Source organism: Rhinolophus sinicus, linkage group LG18, assembly GCF_036562045.2.
Source record: "Rhinolophus sinicus isolate RSC01 linkage group LG18, ASM3656204v1, whole genome shotgun sequence".
NCBI classification, from domain to species: Eukaryota; Metazoa; Chordata; class Mammalia; order Chiroptera; family Rhinolophidae; genus Rhinolophus; species Rhinolophus sinicus.
The window spans coordinates 916,215-940,277 of NC_133767.1; the positions used below are offsets into that span (position 1 = coordinate 916,215).

Sequence of the window (24,063 nt, forward strand, 5' to 3'; positions counted from 1 at the left end):
GTTCTACTGGTACCGTCCTCCCAGCACTGGGCATTGGACTCGGCGCCACGTCCCGCTCCCCTGCTGTCACTGTCACTAACCCCCTGCCCCCGTCACCACCACAGAACACGCACTCTTCCCTCTGCTACCACATTCTGCTTCCCTAAGGGCCCGCTCAACGCCAAGCTCCTCTGGGCCACAAGGTAGGCGGTTAGGAGCGCCGCTCCAACGCCAGAGGGAAGGAGGCGAGAGTCAGGCCACCGCCTGCCGAGCCAGCGCCCTACAGCCGTTGTCTCCGCATCTGTGACAGGTCCCACACTGCACCTCCCTCGAGGGGCTGCGTGAAGATGAACGTAGGTGACCCCAGCAAAGGGCCTCACAGATGCAGGCGGGGCGCGGCCCTAGTACAGAGCCGCAGGAGCTGAGGGGAGGACGCGAAGACGGCGGCAGTCAGCGAAGGCAGAGCATCCGGAAGTGAGGGAACCGACACCTCTCAAAACAGAAGCCATCAAGACGACGAGAGATCAGAAGTGCTGGCGAGGCCGCGGAGAAAAGGGAACCCCCGTGCACTGCTGGTGGGACCGTAAATGGGTTCACCTACTATGGAGGGTCCTCAAAAGACTACAACTACGGATGACCCAGCAAACCCACTTGTGGGTTTATATCCAAAGGAAAGGAAAGCAGGATGTGAGAAAGAGCTGCTCTCTCGGGTTCACTGCGGCAGCATTCAGGACGCCAGGATGTGGGAACCACCTAAGTGTCTGTCAATGGACGAAGATAATGTGGGACACATACACACAATGGAGTATTAATTAACCAGGAGAAAGAAGAAATCCTGCCGTTTGCGGTAACATGGGTGGACCCTGAGGGCGGAATGCTAAGTGAAGTAAGTCAGAGAAAGACAAATACTGTCTGGTATCACTTATATGTGGAATCTAAAGACGCTGAACTAGTAGGAACAGGTGGTTACGGGGATGGGGGGCGGGGGACAAGCGAGTCCTGGAGACCCACGCACAGCACAGTGACTAGTCCACACTGTATCACACACTTCACAGCTGCTCAGAGACTAGATCTTAACTGTTTTCAGGACAAAAAAGCAATGGTGACTACGTGGCATGACAGATGCCATAGCTAATGATTTGGTGGTGATCAAAGTGGAGTATTTACATGTATCACATGCTCTAGCCCTAAACATATACAAACTTAGATGTCGATTATACCTCACTTTTAAAAAACCACACCACACAGGCAGTACCCTAACCGTTGGGGGTAGAAAAGCAAATAGAATTGATTTTACTTGTGAAACATACCTTTAAAAGCTGGACAAAATAGACAAAAGCGAAAATGGAACTGAATATATAAGAACAATTATTAGAGCAGAATGAGGTAGATGCCAAACCAACAGCCCCAGACCCCCGATTCCAGACCCCAAACCCAAAAGGAGACAAAGATCACAAGAAAACTACAGCTCAATAACGGACACAAAGTGTGTGACTACAAACAGAAAAGTCCTCCACAAAGACCAATAAATCCAGTCTTGCAACATGTAAACAGGACAACACACCATACGCAAGTGGGATTTATCCCAGGAATGCAAGGTTGGTTTAACATGAAAAGCAGTCAGTGAGCGGCCGGTTGGCTCAGTGGTTGGAGCGCACTGCTCATAACACCCAGGTCGCTGGTCCGACTCCCGCAAGGGATGGTGGGCTGCGCCCCTGCAACTAGCAACGGCAACTGGACCTGGAGCTGAGCTGCGCCCTCCACAACTAAGACTGAAAGGACAACAACTTGAAGCTGAACGGCACCCTCCACAACTAAGATTGAATAGACAACAACTTGACTTGGAAAAAAGGCCTGGAAGTACACACTGTTCCCCAATAAAGTCCTGTTCCCCTTCCCCAATAAAATAAAATAAAGAACTCTTACACAAAAAAGTCAACAAATAAAATATAATGAGATTTAAACCTCGACACAGGACTTGAATAGCCATTTCTCCAAATCAGCTACACAAATGGCCGACAAGCCCGCGAAAGGACGCTCGTCATCAGGCCTCAGGGAAATACAAATAGTGGGACAGCGAGTTAGCACCCCCTCCCCCCAACTAAGATGACGAGGATCAAAAGAAACAGTAACCAGTGTCGGAGCAAAACCTGGGCCAGTCGCTCACGGCTGCTGGGAAGGCACAGTGGTGCGGCTGCTCTGGAAACAGTCTGCAGGCTCCTCCAGACGTTAGACACAGAATCACCATTCGCCCAGCAACCCCACGCCTCGGCACAGAGCCGAGAACCTGGAACACGTGTCCACACGGACACTTGCACACGAACGGCCATGGTATTAATATTCTCGTAGCCCAAGGGGAGACAACGCTTCTGCCTGCTGACGGACGAAAGGACAACACAGTGTGCTGCGGCCTGACAATGAAATATTTTTCGCCCATAGAAAGAATCAAGTGCTGACACATGCTCCAACGTGGATGAACCCTGAGAACATGCTAAGGAAACAAGCCAGACACAAAGGCCACATATCACATGACCCCATTTGTATGAGCGTCCGGAACGGGCAAACCTGTAAGACAGAGCGTGGTGAGCAGTTGCCAGGGGCTGGGGGTGGGGGTGGGGGATGGCGAGTGACTCCTTATAAGTACAGGGGTTTTTCCAGGGGCAGGTGACTAAAACGTTCTGTTGTGATGATGGCACAACTCTGTGAATAGAGTAAAAACGACTCACGATTATAATAACTTGAGGAGAAAGTGAAGGGAACAGTCAAAGGGCAAGACATAAAGGGCCAAGCTGAGCAGACTAGAGTTTGGGCTTGAAGTCCGGAGCCACTGGGGAGCCAGCAAAGCTCTCTAAGAAACAGTGAGTGACAGGCTCCGACCTGTGGCGTGACAGTGATGAACGTGCAGAGATCACACGCTCTGTCCCTTTCTCTCACTCCAGTGACACTCTCACTTACGTGCCTCGTCACCCGGGACTCACCGTGGAGCATCTCTCTGGCATCCTTTGTGTGGCCAGTTATCAAAGAATGAAGCAATGCTTACACATAATGAAAATCAGTGCATATTTAAGCACCACACAGCACTCTTTCCTTGTGTTTGGGGGGGCGGGGGAGGGATACTCCCAAAGAGTAAGAAGGGACCAAAGTCAACAAAACACAGATGTCAAAATTATGAAAGTATGCGCTGTCACTGCAGCAAGCTGCTCGGTAAATGCTAGCTAACTCAAAACCCCGTGAGAACAGCAAAACACGTGACTGGGCTTAACCCTGTTTGTCATTATACAAAATCCAATAAATCACTGTTTGCAGAAAATATTCTGTAAGGTTCAAAGTATAAAATTCCTGACCCAGGTTCCAATCTGTTTTGAACATTCCATGTGGACCGAAAGCCAGCTGAGTCACTGCCTCACAACACACTACAGCTGAGAATTCAACAGGCTCGTCCTTAGCGGCAAGAGGAGAAACGCTCGGGCTTCTGCTTCCCAGCCAGCTCAGGAGTCTGCCAATCATTTAAAAAATAAGACCAGCGTAATAAGTTTATACTATATCTATTTTCATGTTTGTTTGTTGTGGTTTGTTTTGTTGTTTTTTGAGAGAGAGACTGTGCCTTCTGGAATGTTACTTTCTCGCTTTTGAAGCTTAAAACCTCCCCTTTCCTGACACTATCCAGCACTTCCCACACCCTCCCTATGACACAATGTTTCTTAATCTTCCAGGGAGCCATGACCCTCTGAAATCTGATGAATGCTAAGCACCAGCTCTTTTTTTAAAAGCACACATTCAATTTTCAAACTACTTCATTCCCTCTGAGGCCCCTCAGTGGAATCCGGACGAGACCCCCGTCTGGTGGCACAGTGCCACCACGCTCACGCCAGTGGGCCTTCTTCTCAAGACCGCGTGTCCCGAGTCCACGCCCTCCGTGTCATCTTCGGACCAGGGCTATCAGTTTATCACTGGGGACAGCGGGAAACAAGGAACCCTGTTGTCCAAGAAGGAGGGAGCTGCCTTCCGAATAACCTTCAAAAAGGCTGCAGTCGTTACAATTGAAGACCTGTAATTACTGGAACCTCAGCAATTTAAGTTCTAGCTCAGTGTAAACTAATTGTTTGGCACACCCTACAGAAACAGTGAGTTAGTGTGAAGGTACCCACTGGGTAACCTTTCAGCTAATTTGCTTTAAAACGTGTGTGTGTGGGGGGAGGGGGTGACGCACTGAGAGAAACACATCATCTATGGGGTTTTCCTGCCAGAAAGGTCTACCCTGAACCTAATGACACAGAGACAATCAGACAAATCACAACCGAGGCCTGCAAGAACCAGCGTCCTGTACAGGGAGGAAAGGACAAGGGACTGGCCCCCAGGAAGGAAATGACTGCCACTGGATGAAGGGACTCCAGGAAAAGAACAGAGACGTTAAAGGACGGCGCTGGGACAAGTGGGGCCATCTGCCCATGGACTGAAGAGCTCAGGCAGTTAGTTACCCAGCCTCCCCGTGTGTGATGGTTTGCCGGTTGTCACGCAGAAAGCCCTCGTTCCTGGGAGCTGCCTGTTTAGGGCTGACGTGGCCGAACAAAAAAAATGCGGCCAATAGTACTCGGTAAACCCAGGCAGAGGTAGTTGCTCACTGTGCCGTTCTTGCTTCTCTACTTAGGGTTAGAATGATTTTTTTTAAACTGTAAGTGGGAGGCCATTTTCTCAAAGACTGAGTGACAGACGTGTCCTGACTCCATCTGAGAAGACACACTGCACACATCTGCCTTCCTCTCTGCAATCGCGGGCGAGACTTCGGAGTTCGTCATGAAACAACCGGAAAGGACTAACTCCTACCTGCAGACTGACTTCAGATGCCCGAATTCACAAGAGGTTACAGAAAGGCACTCGGGGTTCACGGTTCTCTTGAAATTATCCAGAGGGTCGTTACACATTTTGAAGTTAATCTTAGTTTGTGATTCATTTATTCTATCAACTCACTGACCACAGGGCTGCCCAATCAAGCTAAAAAGAAACCTATGGACATGAATTTGCTGGCCACAGACCATACCACAGAAAAGCTACAGAAAAGCTTAACAACCTCAGATAATTTGCTTTCCAGATAGAGGTCGATGAACTGCAAGAGCAGGGTCCCCCTGCCTGGGGGACCTCACGCCCTGGTTTCCGCCTGCTGTCCCCTGTCCCAGGCAGAGTGTCTCAGGTCAGAATGCCCGGTTCAGATGCTACACAACACAGGACTACAGCATCTTTACCAATCTTTTCTTTATGATGGCATTTGGCAGTTGGTTTAGGGGAAAAAGACAAACAGCACGACACGAGGCGGGTAGCTTCTACTTTAGACAACATACTGTCCGTTTCAGCAACTCCATTCCTAGAATGGGCACAGAATGTAGCTACTTGTTCTTCCATTTTCAGAAGGAAGAGACCGAAATCCTGCTTTTCTATTGGGCAGCACGAAACACTGCGGTTGGAAGAGCCCGATGGGGAGGGAGGGGCATGAGGCCTGTCACTCGGAGGACGGGACCTTCACTAAGTTCCTGGCTCTGTCTCAACCATCGCTTTCTCGTTTGTAAGATGAAGGGATCAGAACAGCGACTGGTCTCTACATGTAACGTCATGGCCCCACGCTGCGGCCTCCCAAATATTTTTAATTAGATCAGTTGAGGTTGATTTTTTTTTACCCCTAGAAAATGGAACTTACCATCTTCTCTCCCCAGACTATTTGTCCTGCCCTCTGCCCTGTTCAAAGCCCTGGTCAATCTCCCCTTCGCCCACGAGGGAGAGCCCCGCACACTCACACTCCTCTCGGACTCGTCCTCAACCCACGTCCCATGTCCTTAGCGTCCCAGCTCGCCTGTCGTCGGCCACCACGCCACTGCAGGCCGTCATCAGCTCGTGCCCGGACCACTAGTTGCCAAACCTCACCAATTTGCCAAAAAGCTCCCCACTAGCTGAAGATTTGTGCAAAAAGTCCTCAGCCTGAATTCCAGAACTTCTCCACCTGCCCCACCCCCCGCACCCCGCCAGCCCCGCTGCAGGGCTCATGGGCACCTCAGAACCCCCTCTTCCTTCATTTCATGCCTGCGTGTCTGCTGCTCTCACCACCCTTTTCGCTGTCTTTCAAAATTAATTCCTGTTGAAAGCCCAGTTCAATGGTGACCACCCCATCTAGACACTGACACAAAGTGACAATTCTGATGGCCAACAGTGAAGAGAGGTAGTTTACCTAGGCTGCTAAACTAAACTGACCTCTTGCGCCAATTCTGTGTACCTGGCACCGGCTCCCTGGCACCGTGTCTTGGGGATTCACAGCTTAGCAGAGGGCAGGACAATGGCAGGAGGACGCTGACATTCGGAGGCTAGAGCTCCAACCCGGGGTCCACAGAATGGGACGTGGACTCCCACGGTACTAAAAGGTGCTTCAGTGAATTGGACGTTTAAAGGTTTAACATTAATACGGCTATCTTCAGGAAATATGAAGTTCTAGAACACATGTTCTCAACTGGAGGGGATTCTGCCACCGCCGGGGGCCTGTGGCAGTATCTGAGGACGTTTCTGATTGTCACAACTGGACGGCAGTGCTACGGGCAAATGCTGCCGAACGTTCCACAACCCAGGGAGACAGGACAGCAATAAACCATCCGGTCCAAAATGTCACAGAGCCCAGGTCGAGAAACTCTGCGTGAATCTGTGGCTTCTGCCTCCCCAGACATTCACATTTTTCAAGGCGAAGAAGCCGCTAGTAAGAAGCAATCAAGTCCGCGGCCCGACAGCCCCTTCTGTTAGCAGCACTGTGGCCCCTGAAAGTCACCTAACGTCTTTGTGCCTCCAAGTCCCCTGTAAACCAGGGGTAATAACTGCCTGACCTCAGGCTCCAGGGACCAGACGAGTCCATGTAAGGTCTCTGGGAAAGCACGCCAGGCAGACAGTAAGCACTCAGTCAAGTTAGTCACTTCCATTGTGCTCCTCCCTGGCGAGTGTCTCCCTGCTTGCATTCGGAACATAGAAGATGCTCAAGAAATGTTTACGGAATGAAGACTGCCCTGACTTCCTGGGGAGGGCACAAAGGATAAAGACAGACACACTCTCCTTATTCGGGAAAAGGGAAGCTTAGCGCTCCAGATGGAATTGAAAGGAAACATTTGCCCACCTGATTGCGTCTCCCTGCTCGAATACTCTGAAGCTTGGGAAGCGTCCCCCTCTCACAGTTCCTAGTACACACTGCCCTACAATGTCCTTGACACTGGTTACCCTTTGTCCCTTCTGACCAACTGCACACCCTCAAGTACGGGTATGCAATGGTGTCGTCTTTGACCCCTGCCGTCATTCACCCTGTACTAGTTACTTACGTACTTGTAGTCTTCCTACTAGATTGTACATGTTTTCTGTGGCCAAGGAAAGCACGTGACTCTTTTTTATATAACCCAAGGGGCCTACAGACCTCAGCAACTGGCTGGCCCAAACCTCTCGTTTTATAGATTAGGCACAGAGAGGCTAAGTGCTTTGTCAAGAGCCAAGGTCATGCTGTAAGCGGCAGGGCTGGCATTCACATCGATACACAGCTGACACAGAGACTCCAAGTTCTATCTAAGAGTAACAGCATAGGAAAACTACACCTGTGGTGGGCACAATTTTTTAGTTAAGTCCTAGAACACCTCTATAGGAATTACACTGGTATCATTACCTGATAAAGCAAAAATGGAGGGAGAAATAGACCCATACTCCAAGCTCCTTTCTGCTGCTGGAATTACACCTTAAAAATTCCACCTGTTTTCTTTAATGGTTTCATAGCTTAACATTTCCTTAATAGTTTCTGACAACAAAACGTATTTCAATGTCCAACAAACAGTTAAGTCAGGGATGTCAGGCTTAATTGCCTTTCAATGGTCCTGTAATCATCCTGAGTAACAGAGAATCTCTGATTTGGAAAACCAACGGTGCCCTTCCCTCCCCAGCTGTGGGGTTTCTTTCACGATCACCTTAGAAGAGTCAGAGAGCTCAAACACTCAAAGAGCAGCCATTTGGAATGATCCTATACGGTGAAAAATATTCAGACAACTTTGAATTATGTTAACAGCCTCAACATAAACCTAAAACTTACAATCATCAAGCACAAATTACATTAAGAAGAAATTTTATTTTATTCTATTCAAGTGCAAGAAAGCTGCTCACTGATTCGGTTAATCTAGAAGTTTCTCTGAATGTCCCAAAATGATGCAAAAGAAAGCAGCGAATAAGAAAGGAAAAGACTGCAAGACAGAAAATGTGAAAGAGTTAAATACAGTGCAATCCCTGATGCTTAAGCAATGACACTCAACAAAGCTAAAGATTTCTATAAAGGCATCTTTAAAAACCAAAAAAAAAAAAAAGACTCCCTCTGGGGTGACGATGAAGTTACCAGTGCAGAAGCAGGCAGGCCCAGTAGGAACGATAACCACCTATTGGGAACAGATTTTTTAATTTTACCGGCCGATATAAAGAGCACACACACCAAAGAACGAAGATACAAACACAGGTAGTTAGTTTCAAAGGAAGAAATCAACGCAGTTTCTGCTTGGTCAAGTTCACGGGCAAAGCTGTTCCCAGTGCAACAGAATCCGCCTGACTACAGTGTTGCCAGCAAGAGGCGAACACATAGTATCTTTTCATAAAGGCAACAATTTGAGTTACAAAGTAATAACGGGGAAGCCAAAACAGTTTGACAGCCCGCCGTCGGGCCGCCCCACTCGTGAGTCACACAATGCCTGCAACCCTTTACAATAGTAATTAATGCACAAGTGCCCTAATTAAATCCTGAAAGGGTGAGAACGCTTTCACTAAGTTTACAAGAATTGCTTCCCGCTGCCCACGCCCCCCCCCCCCGCAAGGGCCCCGCGCGCCATCCCGCAGCTCCCGCACCCCTCCAGCCGGCATTCCCCGCGGGGAAGGACAAGGGCCCGGGGCGCGGGCGGCCGCGGGGCGAGAGGCGGCGGGCGCGCCCATCTTACCTGCCGAGATTCCTCTCCACGTCTTTGGTAGCTTTAGCTTCCAGTTCTCTGCAGCGGGAAGAAAAGAGAGCGCGCACTGCGCGTGAGCACCGGGCCGCTGCGGCAGAGCTGGCGGCGGGCGCGGGGCGGCCCAGGGCAGCGCCCGGCCCCGGCGGCCCCCGGCCCGGCGCCCGCGGCCCCTCTGCTCCCGCCCAGGCCCGAGGTCCCGGCGCCGCCCGCCCTGCGGCAGCGCCTGCGGCCCGGCCCGCCCGCGCGGAGGCCCCGCGCCGCTCACCTCATGTGTGTAAAGTGCACGAGCGCGCGCGGCGCGGCGAGCGAGGCCCGCGAGCCTCACGGCCTCCGCAGCGCCGCGGGGACAGGCCCGAGCCGCTGCGCCAGCGCCATGTTCCACACCGACCCGCCGCCGCCGCCGCCGCCGCTGCTGCCGCCGAGCCGCCGCCGCAGGCCCCAGGCCGGAAGTGGATGCCCCGCTCCGCAACCCCTTCCGGGGCGCCGCGGCCGCCGGCCTCAAAATGGACGCCCTAGCAACTAGGCCCGCGGCCCCCGCAGGCCCTTGGCAACCGCCCGGGCGCCGCGCGCGGGCCCCGAGGGGCCTCCCCGGGGGGCGCAGCCGCCCAGGCGTCCGGCCCCGCCCCGAGCCCAGCCCGTGTCGCCGCGGGCGGCTCCTGTCTGACTCGAGTCCCTCCCGGCCTCCTCCTCCTTTGCTGCGACACAAGTTCCTTTCCCCGCGGCCCGGCCCCTCCCCCACCCAAACACACCAAAAAAAAAAAAAAAAAAAAAAATCGCATAAAGCGCAATTTGTGCCCCTGCCGCAGCCGGATGAAAGACGCCACTGGTGACGGTTTTGACCTTGGGCGGGTAATTCCACCCCCGTGCTCCTGGGTCCCCCCTCGGGCCAGGGCTGCATGCCCGAGGCGGCCCGGGAGGGTCCACGCGGGTTTCCCCCCGAATTTGGCAGGGCCGGCGGCTCGGCGGCTCCACGTGCACGAGTTTCTATCCAGAGAATAACCCTCGCTTGCTACACATATTTCACCCTCCAGATGACGAGGACGGCGCGGGGCAATGGAACCGGCCGCGCCGTCCAGCGGGACCCGGGGCAGTAAACACGGAGCGCCTGGCCGGGGCTGGGCTCCTGCAGCGACGGTGGGACGCGGCTGCGGTCGCCGGAGAGTTAAGTGCACGGTCGGGTCCCAGAGGGGCTCCCACGCGTGGGGACGTGCGGCTGCGACGGGGGTCCACGCATCGCCGGAGGACGTCTGTCCCGAGTAGCGACAGTGTCTCCACCAACCACAGGTAGATGCCTGCAGCCGTGTGCACAGCCGCGCGGAAACTATTCCACACCTACGTTCCCGTGCATCCGTCCCCATCCTGTCACACCGGCTTTGATGCGCCCTCCTCTGTGCGTGAAACCCATTCTCTCCCAGAAACCTCCCCCTGGATCACCCCATTTTCCACTTTCTAAATTACCAGGTCCTTCCACTGGCTTGAAAACATGCCCGAATCTCTCCCACTAAAAAGATACAAAACCACCCTGGACTGCCCAGTGCCTCTACGGTCTGAGGGAGACGATGGGTAATAAATAAATATATGACTATATGAAAGACCGCATGCACAGAAACTCCTCAATCATATGCACCAAAACGTTAATTTTCTTCTCTTACTGTATCTGGCTTTTTTGTCTTGTCCTGTTCTTGTACAATGAGCATGTAAAAAAAAAAAAAACTTTAAAAAAATCAGGTTTACTGAATTTAAAATGTAAAATGTGAAATGTAAGAGGCACCAAAGAAATGCCAGTGACTTCCTTTTCCTGCCATCGTCCCTCCCATCCAGTCGTCTGTACGTACATTTGGTTTGGTGTTCTTTTGTGGTTCTTTCTATTTGACATGTTAACAATTCTATTACAGTATTTCTTTAGGAGCTAAGAAATAATGGTCCACGTCATGCATTCACACCAGGTTTATGAATAATTTCCCACGACAGCATCAGGCAATAAAAACGGGAATATTTATCAATATTTACACAGCTGTTAAGATTACCTGACTTGCTTTTTAAAGTAGACTGTCGTCCGTTTGAATGACTCAGTGGTTCTCCATCAGGGCCATGTGCCCCCATCCACTCCCAGGGGACATTGAGCTAGGTCTGGTGTTTGGTTCCCACAATTGGGTGCTACTGGTATCTAGTGGGTAAAGGGATTCTGCTAAACATTCTACAATGACCAGGGCAGCCCCCCACCACACAAGAGTATCTGAACCGAAATGCCCAAGGTTGAGCAAACCTGGAGCTAATTCCTAGCGCCAGGGACACCGAGAAGATACGATTTCGTGAAGACCCTTCCAGAACAGTTTGACATGTCCCAGGTGACCCCTCCAGGGCTGCATTATGAAGCCACGCTAATCACTTTTTAACAGTCTCTTACTTCATCTTGGCGCACGGGAGACGATCAAAGCAGCGTGACAACACAGTAAGACCAGCACTATTCCTCAGCAAAACTCTACTATGGGACCCCTATCTTCTCTTGGGACTCTTTCTCTATTAAATAGTCTCCCCATCATCATACAAACGTATTCTAGTAACTTCCACTAAGAAAACAGCAACACACAAACAAAACAGGAAACAATTCCACTGACGCTTCATTCCTCTCTAGCTCCATTTTTCTGCTCTCCTTCCCAGAAAAGCTGCTTGAGAACGGTGTTCTCCACAAGCTCCCCTACCCCCCATTTGCTCAGCTGCTTTCCCAACCCACTAACCCGACATCCCAGCTCCTACCCCAAAATTACTCTCATCAAGGTCACAAATGACCTTGAAGCTGCCAAACTCGGTGGTAACATGGCTACCCTGATCTTGATTTCCTCCTTAGCTGTCAGGACCATTGCCACCTTCCTGGGAGAGACTGTTTTCTAGGCTGTCTTGATAGCGCATTCTCCTGAATGTCTTTTTACCTCCCTAACCATTCCCTTTTTGTATCCTTTGCCAGAATCTTTTGCTTTATGCCAAATACATGTTGGCGATCGTGGAGACTCTGTTCCAGACTTTTCCGCCTCTATCCCCTTGCTCCTTGGGATGGGCGATCTCATTCATTCTCCTGTATTTAAATGCTATTTAAATACAGATGACTCTCACAGTCATATCTTTAGCCCGTATCTCACCTGTGTACCCCAGAATGCCAAAACGACAATTCACCCACACAACAAATACTTACTGATCACCTACTATGTGCAAGGAGCTGTGTTAGGCTCTCGTTCTCTGGCACGTGTGAGAAACTACTCTGATGAATTAAATCGAATGGGGCGGGCAGATTTTTTTAAGGCAAACTGTATAATTACAAACTATAACAAGTGCACAGAAGGAAAGGAATGTTGTTCTAAGAACATAGGAGCATATCACATAGATTGGCCAAAGCCACATCTGAAGTCAAAAATGCAATGTGTTTTGACAAACACGCCCATGTGATCACCACCATAGTCGGTACATAAAACACTTCCATCACCCCAGAAAATGCCACTGCGCCCCTTTCAGTCATATACTCCCCACAATGCACACATCTGACACCAGGAAAGCACTTTTCTGATTGACAACACGATAAATTAGTACTATGTTCTAGAACCTTCTCTAAACAGAGTCAAACAGTCTGGTTTCTCTTGCTGATCAGCGTCTATGAGACCACTTACATTGGTACATGTGTCAGAAGTTCTTCCCTTTCTGTTACTGAGAAGCATTCCATCGAGTGAATGAACCGTTTGATTTCCGTCCTTGTCGGTGGACACTTGGGTCATTTGCAGTCTGACATAACTATGAATAAAGCTGCCGTGAACATTCTTGTCCAAGTCTTGTTTTGTGGACAGCAGACATATGTTTTTATTCCCTTGGATAAATACCTAGGAATAGAATCACTGAGTCACAGGCTAAGTGTAGTTTTGAACTCAGAAACTACAAAATGTTCCTAAAATGCGTAGACCAGGCTACATTTCCAGGCCCAGGCAGCGTTCTGGTTGCGGCACAGCCCTCGCCAGAATCACCCACATTCACTCTCGGCCTCTTGAAATCATTCCCCGTATAGCAGCCTCAGTGACTTTTCTTAAAATGAAAACCCCATCATCTTATTCTCCAGCTTTAAACAACTCAAAGGCTTCCCAGGGCTCTTGATTCAACGCCGAATATCGTCCGCAGGGTCTGCGGTGTCACCCACTGTTCTCTCACTCCCCACGGGCTCCAGACAATCCTATCGTTTCCTAAAAGGTGCCCAGCCCCTTCGCACAGTCTGCTCCTAACCATCTCACCCCCACCCCATGTAACTTCCTCAGGAAAGACTTTTCTGACCACCACCCTCCTCGACTCTGCTGGGTCCCCCAGTTACGTATGCTGAAGGCACCCCTACTTCTTCAGAACACGACCACATGCATACTGAGGTATCTGTTCCCGTTTGTCCAATCTTTGGCTCTCCGGATTCCCTGTGAGCTCCGGGAGAGCAAGGGCCACCACGCCTGCCTCATTCTCACTATATCTTTAGCATCCAATGCAACGCCTACTGCACTTAGGCCCCCAATGCTACGTAGTGAAGGAAGGAAGGATTTTTTCCATGCTTTGCTCACCTCTCTACCACACCGCCACCGAAATGGTCTTTCTAAGTAGACCTGGCCAGGTCCTGCTGCGGCTTCAAACTCTTGCACAGTTCTTGATATTCTACTAGAACACTGTCTGAGACCCCTTGCCTACCCAAGGCTCTTCAACTCTTACCCCCGAACCCGCCCAATTTCCCAGAATTCCTAGTTTGCAATGCAGGATTTTTGTTTTTCAATGCCTCTGTGCCTCGAACATGATTATTTCCTCCGAGTGGGATATCTCTCCTGTGATGTCTGCCTAAAAACTGACTTCAAAGCCCAGTTCAAATGTCTCCGCCTCTGACAACCCTTCCCTGCGATTCTCTGGACCTCGTAATAATGTGGGTGGGATTCGAGTTTCACTACTCACGTGGACTTCACCAATGCCTGGTCCCTCCTATTCAGGGGGAAATGCAGCCCCCGAAAACACCCCTTGGGCACTTAGGACTGGAATCTCACATATTCTCACGAGAGAACTCATTTTCATCCGGCCCTGTGGACACGTAGGTCCCTCGAGAGCGGGCACTTGTCGCTGTGTTTAGCCTGTGTCCCCCAGCACCTAGAGCAGTGCCCAGGAGGTATTACACACTGGATTAATGCCTGTTGAATGAAGAACGGGTGCTGTCCTTCTTCCAAGCAGCTCCATAATGCGTGATGAGGAGTGTCACTGTCCTCCCAGGTCCCTGCCTGTTACCATCCTGACTACCAGCAAGACCGAGAGTTCCCTCAGCATCCCCTTGGGGTCTTAAATCTACTTCGTTTTGCTTTATCTTACAGATGCAAACAATATTCTTTCCACAGTGCTCTGCTTTCCACCAGATCTGCAAGGCACCTTTGTATTTTGTTGCAGATAAAGTGGGTCTTTCTACCTCTTACTAAGTCCCTCAATGTTGCCCCCCTAAACTAATCAGTTGTTCCCTATTTTTTTCTCTGAGTGGAACAAGCAGTAATGGCACCCTGCTTTTTCTGGGGGGGCACCCTCCTTGGTAAATAATTCCTAAAGTCCCTGGGATTTTCAGAACAGTAAGCGAGCAGTGGCTTCAATTGAAAGTCACCAGCTGCATGCGCCTCTCACAGGACAGTAACCTGTCCTTTGAAGCTTTGAAGCCAAGCACAGACTGCCCAGATGGCACCTTCTTCCAATATGACACTGTTCCATCTGCACTGAAAATGTGTGGTTTAGTGCAGCCCCTTCATGAATTCTCTTAGCTGGACCTTCTGGATAACTGGCTGCTTCCTCTCACATTGATGTTACAGAGACAGCTTCTCTCCTTACATCTCACGGACCAAGCTCTGCCAGCTTCACACTTTTCCTCTGCAGTTTCCTCCCCTCTCAGCCTTCACAGAACTGAAGAGAGTTTGGGCCTTGCTCTGGGTGAGGCTCTGGCTAAGGGAATGTTGTGGCTGGTTTGATCTTCCACCCAGGCCTCTGAAACTTTCTCCACATCAGCAAAAGGCTGTTTCGCTTTCTTATCTTTCATGTGTTCACTGGAGTAGCACTTTTAATTTCCTTCCAGAACGTTCCCTTTGCTTTCACACCTCGGCTAATTGGCAGAGGCCTAGCTTTCTGACCATCTCGGCTTGCGACACGCCTTCCTCACTGAGCTTAATCATTTCTAGCTTTTGTTTCAAAGTGAGAGCCCTGTGACTCTCACTCCAACACTCAGAGGCCATGGAAGGGTTGTTAACGGTCCTGATTGCAGCGTTGTTGTGTGTCGGGGACCAGGGAGGCCCGAGGAAAGGGAGACAGAGGAGGAACAGCCGGTCGGCGGGGCAGTCAGAATGCACACAACATTTACCAATTAAGTTCGCCGTCTTAAGTGGGGTTCCTGGCACCCCCAAAAATTGCAATAGTGACATCAGAGATCACTAATCACAGATCACCACAATAAATACAGTAACAATGAAAGAGTGTGAACCGTTGGCAAGAATTACTGAAATATGCCAGAGACACAAGGTGAGAAAATAATGTGGGAAAAATGGCACCGACAGACTTGCCTGATGCCACAAAGCTTCAATTTGTAAAACATGCAGTATCTGAAGCGCAATAAAGAGAAATGCAATAAAACGAGGAATGCCTGTATGAGCGTCTTCAAAATTTAGGTTGGTGCAAAAGTCATTGCGGTTTTTGCATTTTTAACATTTTAAACCGCAATGACTTTTGCACCAACCTAATACCTATATTGGGTCTATTTCCAGATTCTAATCTGTTTCATTAATCTGCCTTTCTCTTCCTGTAACAGGACGAAACTTTTTCACCAGGGCAGCTTTACAAGACACTTCAGTACGTACTAGGGCTAATCCCTCTATTCCTTCCCTTTTTCAGAATTTTCCTGGCGAGCCTCACTTGTTTATGTTTCCACGTGAACTTTAAACTCAAGTGAGTCTACTTCCAAAAAAGCCTCACTCACGGTGTATTTTTTTATTGACAGAAAATTAAACGTACATATTAATTTAGAGGAAATATGCTTCTTTACACCATGAACTCTTCCTGATGGGCAGGAGTTGTATTTTTATTTGTTCTTTCACTTCCACTCATTTTTGTTGTTACAGAGGGTCTTGGTGCTCTTTTAAGTACAATTTTTTCTTCTATTTTGTCTTTTACTTTTCCTCCCCCTGAAACGCAGAAATGCTATTGATTTGGAATAAGAGTTTTATTTTTCTAGTCATACTCTTGGAGTGTCTAGATAGGCAACTAGATTACCGGCACCTAACCATCCTATGGTCTGTACTTTGCAATTCTTAAATTTATAGTTTGACCTGGTACATCTAGAATAATGTGTGTGTTTTTTTTTAAAAAGTGCCAGTATTATTTCACTTACGCTGTTCCTGACTTTAAAGGAAAATGCTTCTAATGTTCAACCTTAAACATGATACATTTTTTTTTCAGCTTGAACACGTTTTCATCAGGTCAATAATGGATGTGGAATTTTCTTAAGTACCTTTTAATCTCTAAGAAGGGTCATGTGGTTATTCCCCTCTAACCAGTATTAAGAGTTCTTCTAATATCAATAGGGAGTCTGTACAACACAGAGTTTGAGAGGCCAGCTGGCTGGCTGAGACCCCAGATGTCCCACTTACTATAAGTGTGACCTGGGCAGGACTCTCCATGCCTTTATTGCTTCCTTGATAAACCAAAGCCAGCAGTAGCACCTAGCTCAGAGGACTGCTGCAGTATTTAAAGGAATGAATACAGATGAGGTGCTCGAACAGTGCCTGATTCACCGGAAATGCAACCCCAGTCATAATGCTGAGCTCTGTTTGTTTGTTTAAATAAACTTGTTTATTTATGGAAGTAAAACATGCATCCAGAAAAGTGCAAAGCTGGATGAACTCCTACAACAGTGAACACACAAGCAACCCCAGGAGACCCCCACGCCCCTCTCCACCGGAAACCACCATCCTCGTTGCTCATAGGCTGTGGTATATTATGGTTAAAGGAGCTACTGGATTCTGGTTTCTGTATCGACTTTAATGGTGGAACAATTTTGAAGACTTTTTTTTCTTTATCTATTAGGTAGAATTATACCAAATTCTGAATGTTCAACTGTTTTGGAGCTATAAAAACAGCAAGTGCATTAAAGAAGATTACAGGGGATCTCGAAGAGTTAATATTGTTAAGACAGCAACACCCCTCAAATTGATTGAGAGATTTAACACAATCTGTATTGGAATTCTGGGGGTATTCTTTATAGAAATAGACAAGCCAACCCTAACATCTATATGGAAACGTAAGGGACCCAGAATAGCTAAAACCATCGAGGAAAAGAACAAAGACGGAGGACTCACATTTCTCAATTTCAAAAGTTACTTCGAAACACAGTAATTATGTTTGATCCCTAACTCACACCATGTACAAACCTTAACTCAAGATGGATCAAAGACCTAAATGGAAGAGCTAAAACTGTAAAACTCTTAGAAGAAAACATAGGAGTCAATGTGTATAATCTTAGACTTGGCAGTAGTTTCTTAGATGTGACAACCAAAAAAACCAATAAAATAGATAAAATAAATAAATTGGACTTCATCAAAAGCAGAAACTTGAGTGCATCAAAGGACATTAGCAATGAAAAGACAGTCCATGTATCCATGTGATAAGACAAAAGATCCGCAAAGAAAATACTTGATGAGGGACTTGTATCTAGAAAATAAATATAAGGCACTCTTCCAACTCAAGAAGAAGAAGACACGTCACCCAAATAAGGAACGTGCAAAGGACGTGGACGGGCACTTCTCCAAGGAAGATACACAAATGGCGAAGAAGACATGAAAATAAGCTCAACAACATTAATCATCATGGAGATGAAATGAAAACCACAACGAGGTGTCACTTCACACCCACTAGGAGAGACATAATGAAAAGGCAGATCGCAACAAGTGCTGACGGGGACGTAGAGAACCTGAGACCCTCACACATGGCTGGTGGGAACGTGAAATGGTGCCGCCACTTTGGAAAACAGTCTGGCATTTCCTCAAACAGTTCAACCCAGAGGTTCCATAGGAACCATTGACTCCACTTCTAAGTATCTACCCAAGAGAAATGAAAACATAAGTCTACACAAAAACTTGTACATAAATGTTTCTGACAGTTCTATTCATCATAGTCGACAAAGGAGAAACAACCCAAATGTCTATCAACTGATGAATGTACAATCAAAGGTAATATATCCAGTCAACAGAATATCATTTGCTCATAAAAAAAGAGTGAGGTACTGATACCTGCTATGATGTGAGCGAATCTTGAAAACATTGCACCAAGTGATAGAAGATCGTCAGAAAAGATCACATATCACATGATTCCATTTACATGAAATGCCCAGAATAGGCAATTCTATCGAGTCACAAAGTAGGTTGGTTGTTGCCTAGGGCTGGGGTAGGCGATTGGGAGATTGGGGGGATAGTTAAATATTGGGGTTTCTTTCTGGACTGATGAAAATGGTCTAGAATGGACTGTAATAATGGTGGCACAGCGCTGTGAATGTCCTAAACCCATTGAATTGTACACTTTAAGCATGTGATTTGTAAGGTACGTGAATTATATCTTACTAGAGCTATTATGAAAACATGCATGGCCGTGTCCTATCGTCCAGTGTAACCGTCTATGACATCTTACACACCAGCGCTGACACTGCAGCGCAGACTTGACAGCGTTTATGCAGGAAGCTGGGGAGAGCAGAGGAAGTGGGAAGCCTGTTTACGTGGGACAGTGGGACAGGAGGCGAGCAGTGGGCTTGGTGGAAGGCTCGCTTGGTGAGAAAGGAGAGAGCTGGGCTTCTTGTCCAGATGGACGAGAAAGAGGCGGCCAAGTGGGAGATGGTGAAGAACTAGGAAAAGGTTGGCGGCCAGACTCCAGAGCCCGGCGGACGGACGGACGGACGGACGGACAGAAGCGTCCAGTCTCTCCTCCAGAAGACCAGAAGGAAGGAGGCGAGGAGGAGTTCAGGGACTAATTAGCTGACGGTGCAGGGAACTTTTTTCTTTCTGGCCTCCATTTTCCCCAGAAAGAAGGCAAAATCATTTGTGAAAATGAGAGAGGAGAAAGCGAGACTGGGTTTGAGGAGGGAGGCGAGTTAGAAGGGCTCACTCAGCAGGGGTCTCAGAGGCCTGGCTGCCAGCGGAAGGATGAGCTCTGACGCTTGAAGGTCCCCTGCCGTCCCCTGCAGCCTGGCTCGGGGGCCATCTGCTCCTCAGTCACCTCTGCTTCGGGCCACACGACCCCAAAGCCCTCAGTGTTACTCATACGTTTTAGCTCTGAGCCGCTCGCTCTGGACCGTCTCCTCTGAACTGGCCGCCTTTTGGCAGCCTTCCTGCCAGAACTGAACGTTCCTCCCGTCAGGGCAGAGGCAAGCCCGCCTCCCGGGTTCTGGGCCTTGTGCTCTCGTTCATTCAGCCTGAGATGACCGGATTCCACTTGGCAGTGACCGGCAAACCAGAGAGCACAGAGAAGCCTGGCTGATGACTCATCGATCCTCTTGCCAGTCACAGGGGACATGGGACAGGAGGAGCCCAGAGGTTGTCAGAGAAGCTAGAAGGACGTTTAACGTGTTGATGAGTGGAGACTGTCTAAAGGCGGGGCTTTGGGATCGGGGTGGGTACGGATATGTGGGACTTTCCCCAGAGCAAGCATCTCAGCGGTGAGGCCGGCCAGACGGACACAGCACCCGTCACCTTGAACCTAGACACTGAGCACAGCCAGTCACTGAAGCCCCAGAGCCCATGAGGATTCAGCAGTGCAGCGAGAAAAAGAGAGTGATGCCAGGGAGACCCCAGGAAGAGCACATGCCCTCTGGGAAGAGAACGCATGGCTTCCAATGTTGGCTCTGCCACCTACCGACACCAGGATTTACCCAGTCTGTGCCTCAGTTTACTCCTCCATGAAATCAGTCACAGGGTGCCATGGAGACGGGACAAGCTACTGTGGCATAACGACTGTAACAGTGCCCAGAGCCAACACCTTACACGTGTTTCATAAACGTCTGAAAACTGCCACACACGGGTCCCCCGGCGTCTGTCCCCCACACTCCTCCTGTCCCACTCCAGCTGCTCGTCACAGCCTAACCCAACCCCTCAGGGTCCAGCCGGCCTCGGTGGCCTCAGCCACACTCCTGTGATGACGGCCACTGTGCCTCCTCGCACCTTGATGTAACTATGCCTCAACTGACCGTTCTGCAGGTTCTGATTCAGAAGCTGGGGCATCTCCCTGCCGCTTGAGCTCAGATCTGTGACGAAGGGGGATGAGGGGAGGCTCATCGGACGGCTGGTCTCAGAATTACTGCTGACCCCTCGTCTGTGAGCAGAAGAAGCACCATTAACAGGAATCCTTTATCAGGAAGATCTCAAACTCTCATACACATGACGAGAGCAGGGGAAGCCCCCCCACACCCCCCGGCAGCTGTTCCCTTTCTAGAGGCAACAGCAGAGGGATTCTGCCTTGATAGAATGGCTACTATCAATAAGACAAGAACTCACAAGTGTTGGCGAGGCTGTGGGGAACAGCAGCCCTCGTACACGGCTGTTACAGTGTAAAATACAGAAAACCGTATGGAAGATTCTCAAAAAATTAAGAACAGAGCTACCATATGACCCAGCAATCCTTCTTCTGGGTATCTACCTGAAAAATCTGAAAACATTTATCCGTAAAGATATACGTACCCCTATATTCATAGCAGCACTATTCACAGTGGCCAAGCCATGGAAACAACCAAAGTGTCCTTCGATAGATGCTTGGATAAAGAAGATGTGATACATGTATACACAATGGAATACTACTTGGCCATAAGAAAAGATGAAATACTGCCATTTGCAACAACATGGATGGATCTTGAAAATACCATGCTAAGTGAAATAAGTCAGTCAAGACCTTATGATTTCACTCATATGTGAGATATAAATCTGAAAGCAACAAACAAACAAACAAGCTCATAGACACAGACAACAGAAGGGTGGTTACCAGAGGGGAAGGAGGTGGGGGCAGGGGAAGAAGGTAAAGGGGGTCGAAAACATGATGGAAGGGGATGAGACTGCAGGTGGTGACCACACAATAGAGTATACAGCCACACAACCCCCAAAAAGGTTATCCACAGAGCACCCTTTGCTTTGCTTTTTGGCCCTTGGGTCTCTAACACGGGGTTTCCATAACAACAAGGTTTTCTGATTGTTTGTTTTGTTCTGTTTTGTATGAGAAAGTGACAAGGAGGCCTCTCCCTGAAATCTGGTTGACTCGCTGTTCCAAGCCAAGCACCAACGACCTTCACCTTTCCGGAACGGTCCAGACCACCCACAAACTGCAGGCAGCCCCTGCAGATTGTAAGTCTGGCAGCGAAAGGGGGTGCTACGTGGGTAATGGGGAGATAACCAAGACCATTGGTGAAAAGGCTAGCGTCACCTCGACGTCGGGCTTCATTCATTACAATGTTTCCCCGAAAACAAGACCTAACCGGAAAAGCAGCCCTCGCATGATGTTTCAGGAGGACATCCCCTGAACAGAAGAAGCCTTAATGCATCGTTTGGAGCAGAAATTAATATAAGACCCCGTCTTATTTTCAAGGAAACGTGGGAGCCATACCTTGTAAAGACCGTTATACTTCCTCCCATGGAACACTTATCTAATTAAACAGAACCGTTATCATGAGTTCATTTTCTCTGGAGCTGTCTGATCCAATACTACTAATTGTAGCTGCGAGCAAACATGAATTTGGAATCAAGAGAAGTCACCCTAGTAAGTCAGCAGCTTAGAGTCAAAAAGCAAAATAAAGGGCTCAGGGCTGCAGGGGCCCAGGTTTAGAGCTACTGCCCCTTTGCCATCTCGGGGGCTTGCTTCCCCCCTCCTCCGACGTTCGATGTCTCGTCTATAAAACAGACACCGTCGTCCCTTATTCATGGCTGCGTGTTCCACAGGTTCAGTTACCCACTGTCCACTGCAGTCCAAAAATAGTAAATGAAAAATTTCAGAAACAAGCAATTCATCCGTTTTCAATCGCGTGCCATTCTGAGTCGCGTGAGGAAATCGCACGCTGTCTTGCCCCGTCTCTCCCGGGAGGTGCGCCATCCTTCCGTCCAGTGTGTCTGCCCTCTCCACCTTCCCCCTCATTGGTCATTTAGTTGCCGTCTCCATTATCAGATCGACTGTCACAGTATCGCTTGTGTACAAGTCCCCTGATTTTACTTAACGATGGCCCCAAAGCACGAGTAGTGATGCTGGCAATTGGGATACGCCCAAGAGAAGCTGAGAGGTGCTGCCTGCAAGTGAAAAGGGGCGTGTGTATATAGAAAAAACAGACATAGGGCTCAGTACTAGCCACGGTTTCAGGCATCCACTGCGGGTCTTGGAATGGATCCCCCATGGATAAGGGGAGACTGCTGGATTACGTAAAATAGTATCTGTGAACAGATTGGAACAATGCTTTTGGTTTTCGTATCGTAGGCACCCAATAAATGGTAGGGTCCTTTTATCACAATATAAATGATTTTTGTGTACCTAGTCAGCCGCAGAATACTGAAAGGTACCGTCCCTTGAAGCTTCTGTTGAGAAAAAGCTCCACTGTAGACGACAGCAGAGTGGGACCTTCCGGCTAAATCATTCTCCCCCGTCCCTCCCGACACTCCGTATTCCTTTTCCCTTTAATGTTTTTTTTTTCATAGCCTGTGTCACCCCACAACTGGCTTCCTATGTGTCCTTATTCTTGTTGTTTACTGTCTGTCCCTCCACTAAAAGGTAAGCTCAGCAACGGCAGCGATCGCTGTGCGTCTCGCTCACGGCCGTATCGCCAGCAGCCAGGGCAGTGCTGCAGCAGAAGCGCTCAGACAAATGTGTTGGAGGAATGAACGGATCTGCCTGAATGTTCTGTGGGCCCGTCATGTGGCCCCACAGACTCAGCACATCTGCAGTCTGAGGAAGCACCATCGTCACCCTGATATTTCAGCCTCCTGTTCTAGGCGTCTCTTTCGTCACGTCCGCCCCAGACACGTCACAGCAGGGTACTGCGTCGGCTCAAATCCTCGTCACTTTCCTCCCTGCCACCAGAGGGCTCTTTTTAAAGCGTTGGGTCAGCTCATGTGACTTTTCTCTGGAAGAACGTCCGTCGCCTCTTGATGGCGAGATCCCCATATTACATGTTGGTACCAATGAGGACGCTCCTCGGTTGTTGTTGTTTTTTTAACCAGGAAACAAGCCTCCAACTGGCTTAAAAACGCGGAGATTAACTGAGTGGGATAACGAGTCAGACGTGGAGACGACGGCGGCTGTGGCTCCGTCCTGCGTAGATTTCCTACACGGGCTCGTAGAGAGGAAGCAGCTTCAGCACAGGCCTCACGTCACCCCACAACGTCCGAAGAGGGGAGAGACCAGTGTGTCTTCAGCGTCAGGAGCCCTTGGCGGACTTCCGCCGGCCTCCCTGGACCGAGCCAGTCACTGCCCTTTCTTAAGCCAATCCTTGTCTCTAGGAGAAGGTCAGAGTCAGCCCGATGTGGTCGGGGTTTCTGAATCAGCCACTGACAGAGGATGAACTGTCACAAGTGGTTTTCATCAGCCAGGCTCCTCCCTTTTCCTGCTTCCGGGGACCTGCGGGTGAGCGCCCAAGTGGCCTCAGAATGGCAGAGAAGGTGGAAATGGGGTTGGGGGGGACACAATCTCCACAGTGTATCTCACAGCATCCTGTACGCCACTCCTTCCGTGATCACAAGTGTTACTTTCTGTAACTTTGCGCACATGAATAGATGAGTGAGGAGGGCTTCACCTGATCGGGAAGAGAAGGGTGTCCCAAAGGTTGGAACAGCCTATAAAGCCACTGCTTCTTACAATTTGTTACAACTAGAGCCTGGGACAGGAGGGCCAGGAAGACTTCCCAGAACTTAGACGGAGCGTGTCGATCAGGGTTCTCCAGGGGAACGTGACAGAACAGGACATAAATATGAAGAGGTTTATTATAAGGAATTGGCTCCCACGATGGTGGATGCTGAGACCCGGACAGCCGATGGCAAAGTGCCAGCCTGAGTCGGAATCCGAACGCAGC

At 49.3% G+C, this 24,063-nt stretch overlaps 1 protein-coding gene and 1 long non-coding RNA gene across 11 annotated transcripts in view; one reads left to right on the forward strand and one right to left on the reverse strand.

The window, feature by feature from the left end:
- The window catches only part of TNRC6A (trinucleotide repeat containing adaptor 6A), a 126,453-nt gene that overhangs the window by 61,695 nt on the left and 40,695 nt on the right, over nucleotides 1-24,063 (reverse strand). For 4 of the 10 annotated variants that reach the window (XM_019750172.2, XM_019750175.2, XM_019750174.2 and 1 more), the window contains exon 3: nucleotides 8,955-9,002. The exons of 4 other annotated variants lie outside the window; for them this stretch is intronic. In XM_019750172.2, the coding sequence (XP_019605731.2) occupies nucleotides 8,955-9,002 (48 nt within the window). Of the gene's footprint in view, nucleotides 1-8,954; nucleotides 9,003-9,228; nucleotides 9,414-24,063 lie in introns of those variants that run through there. 2 more of the 10 variants (XM_074322877.1, XM_074322875.1) reach the window with 1 other exon arrangement.
- On the forward strand, nucleotides 9,582-12,767 carry LOC141569483 (uncharacterized). Its single transcript, XR_012493178.1, has 2 exons — nucleotides 9,582-10,247; nucleotides 10,425-12,767. It is a non-coding gene; the product is annotated as an uncharacterized LOC141569483 (long non-coding RNA).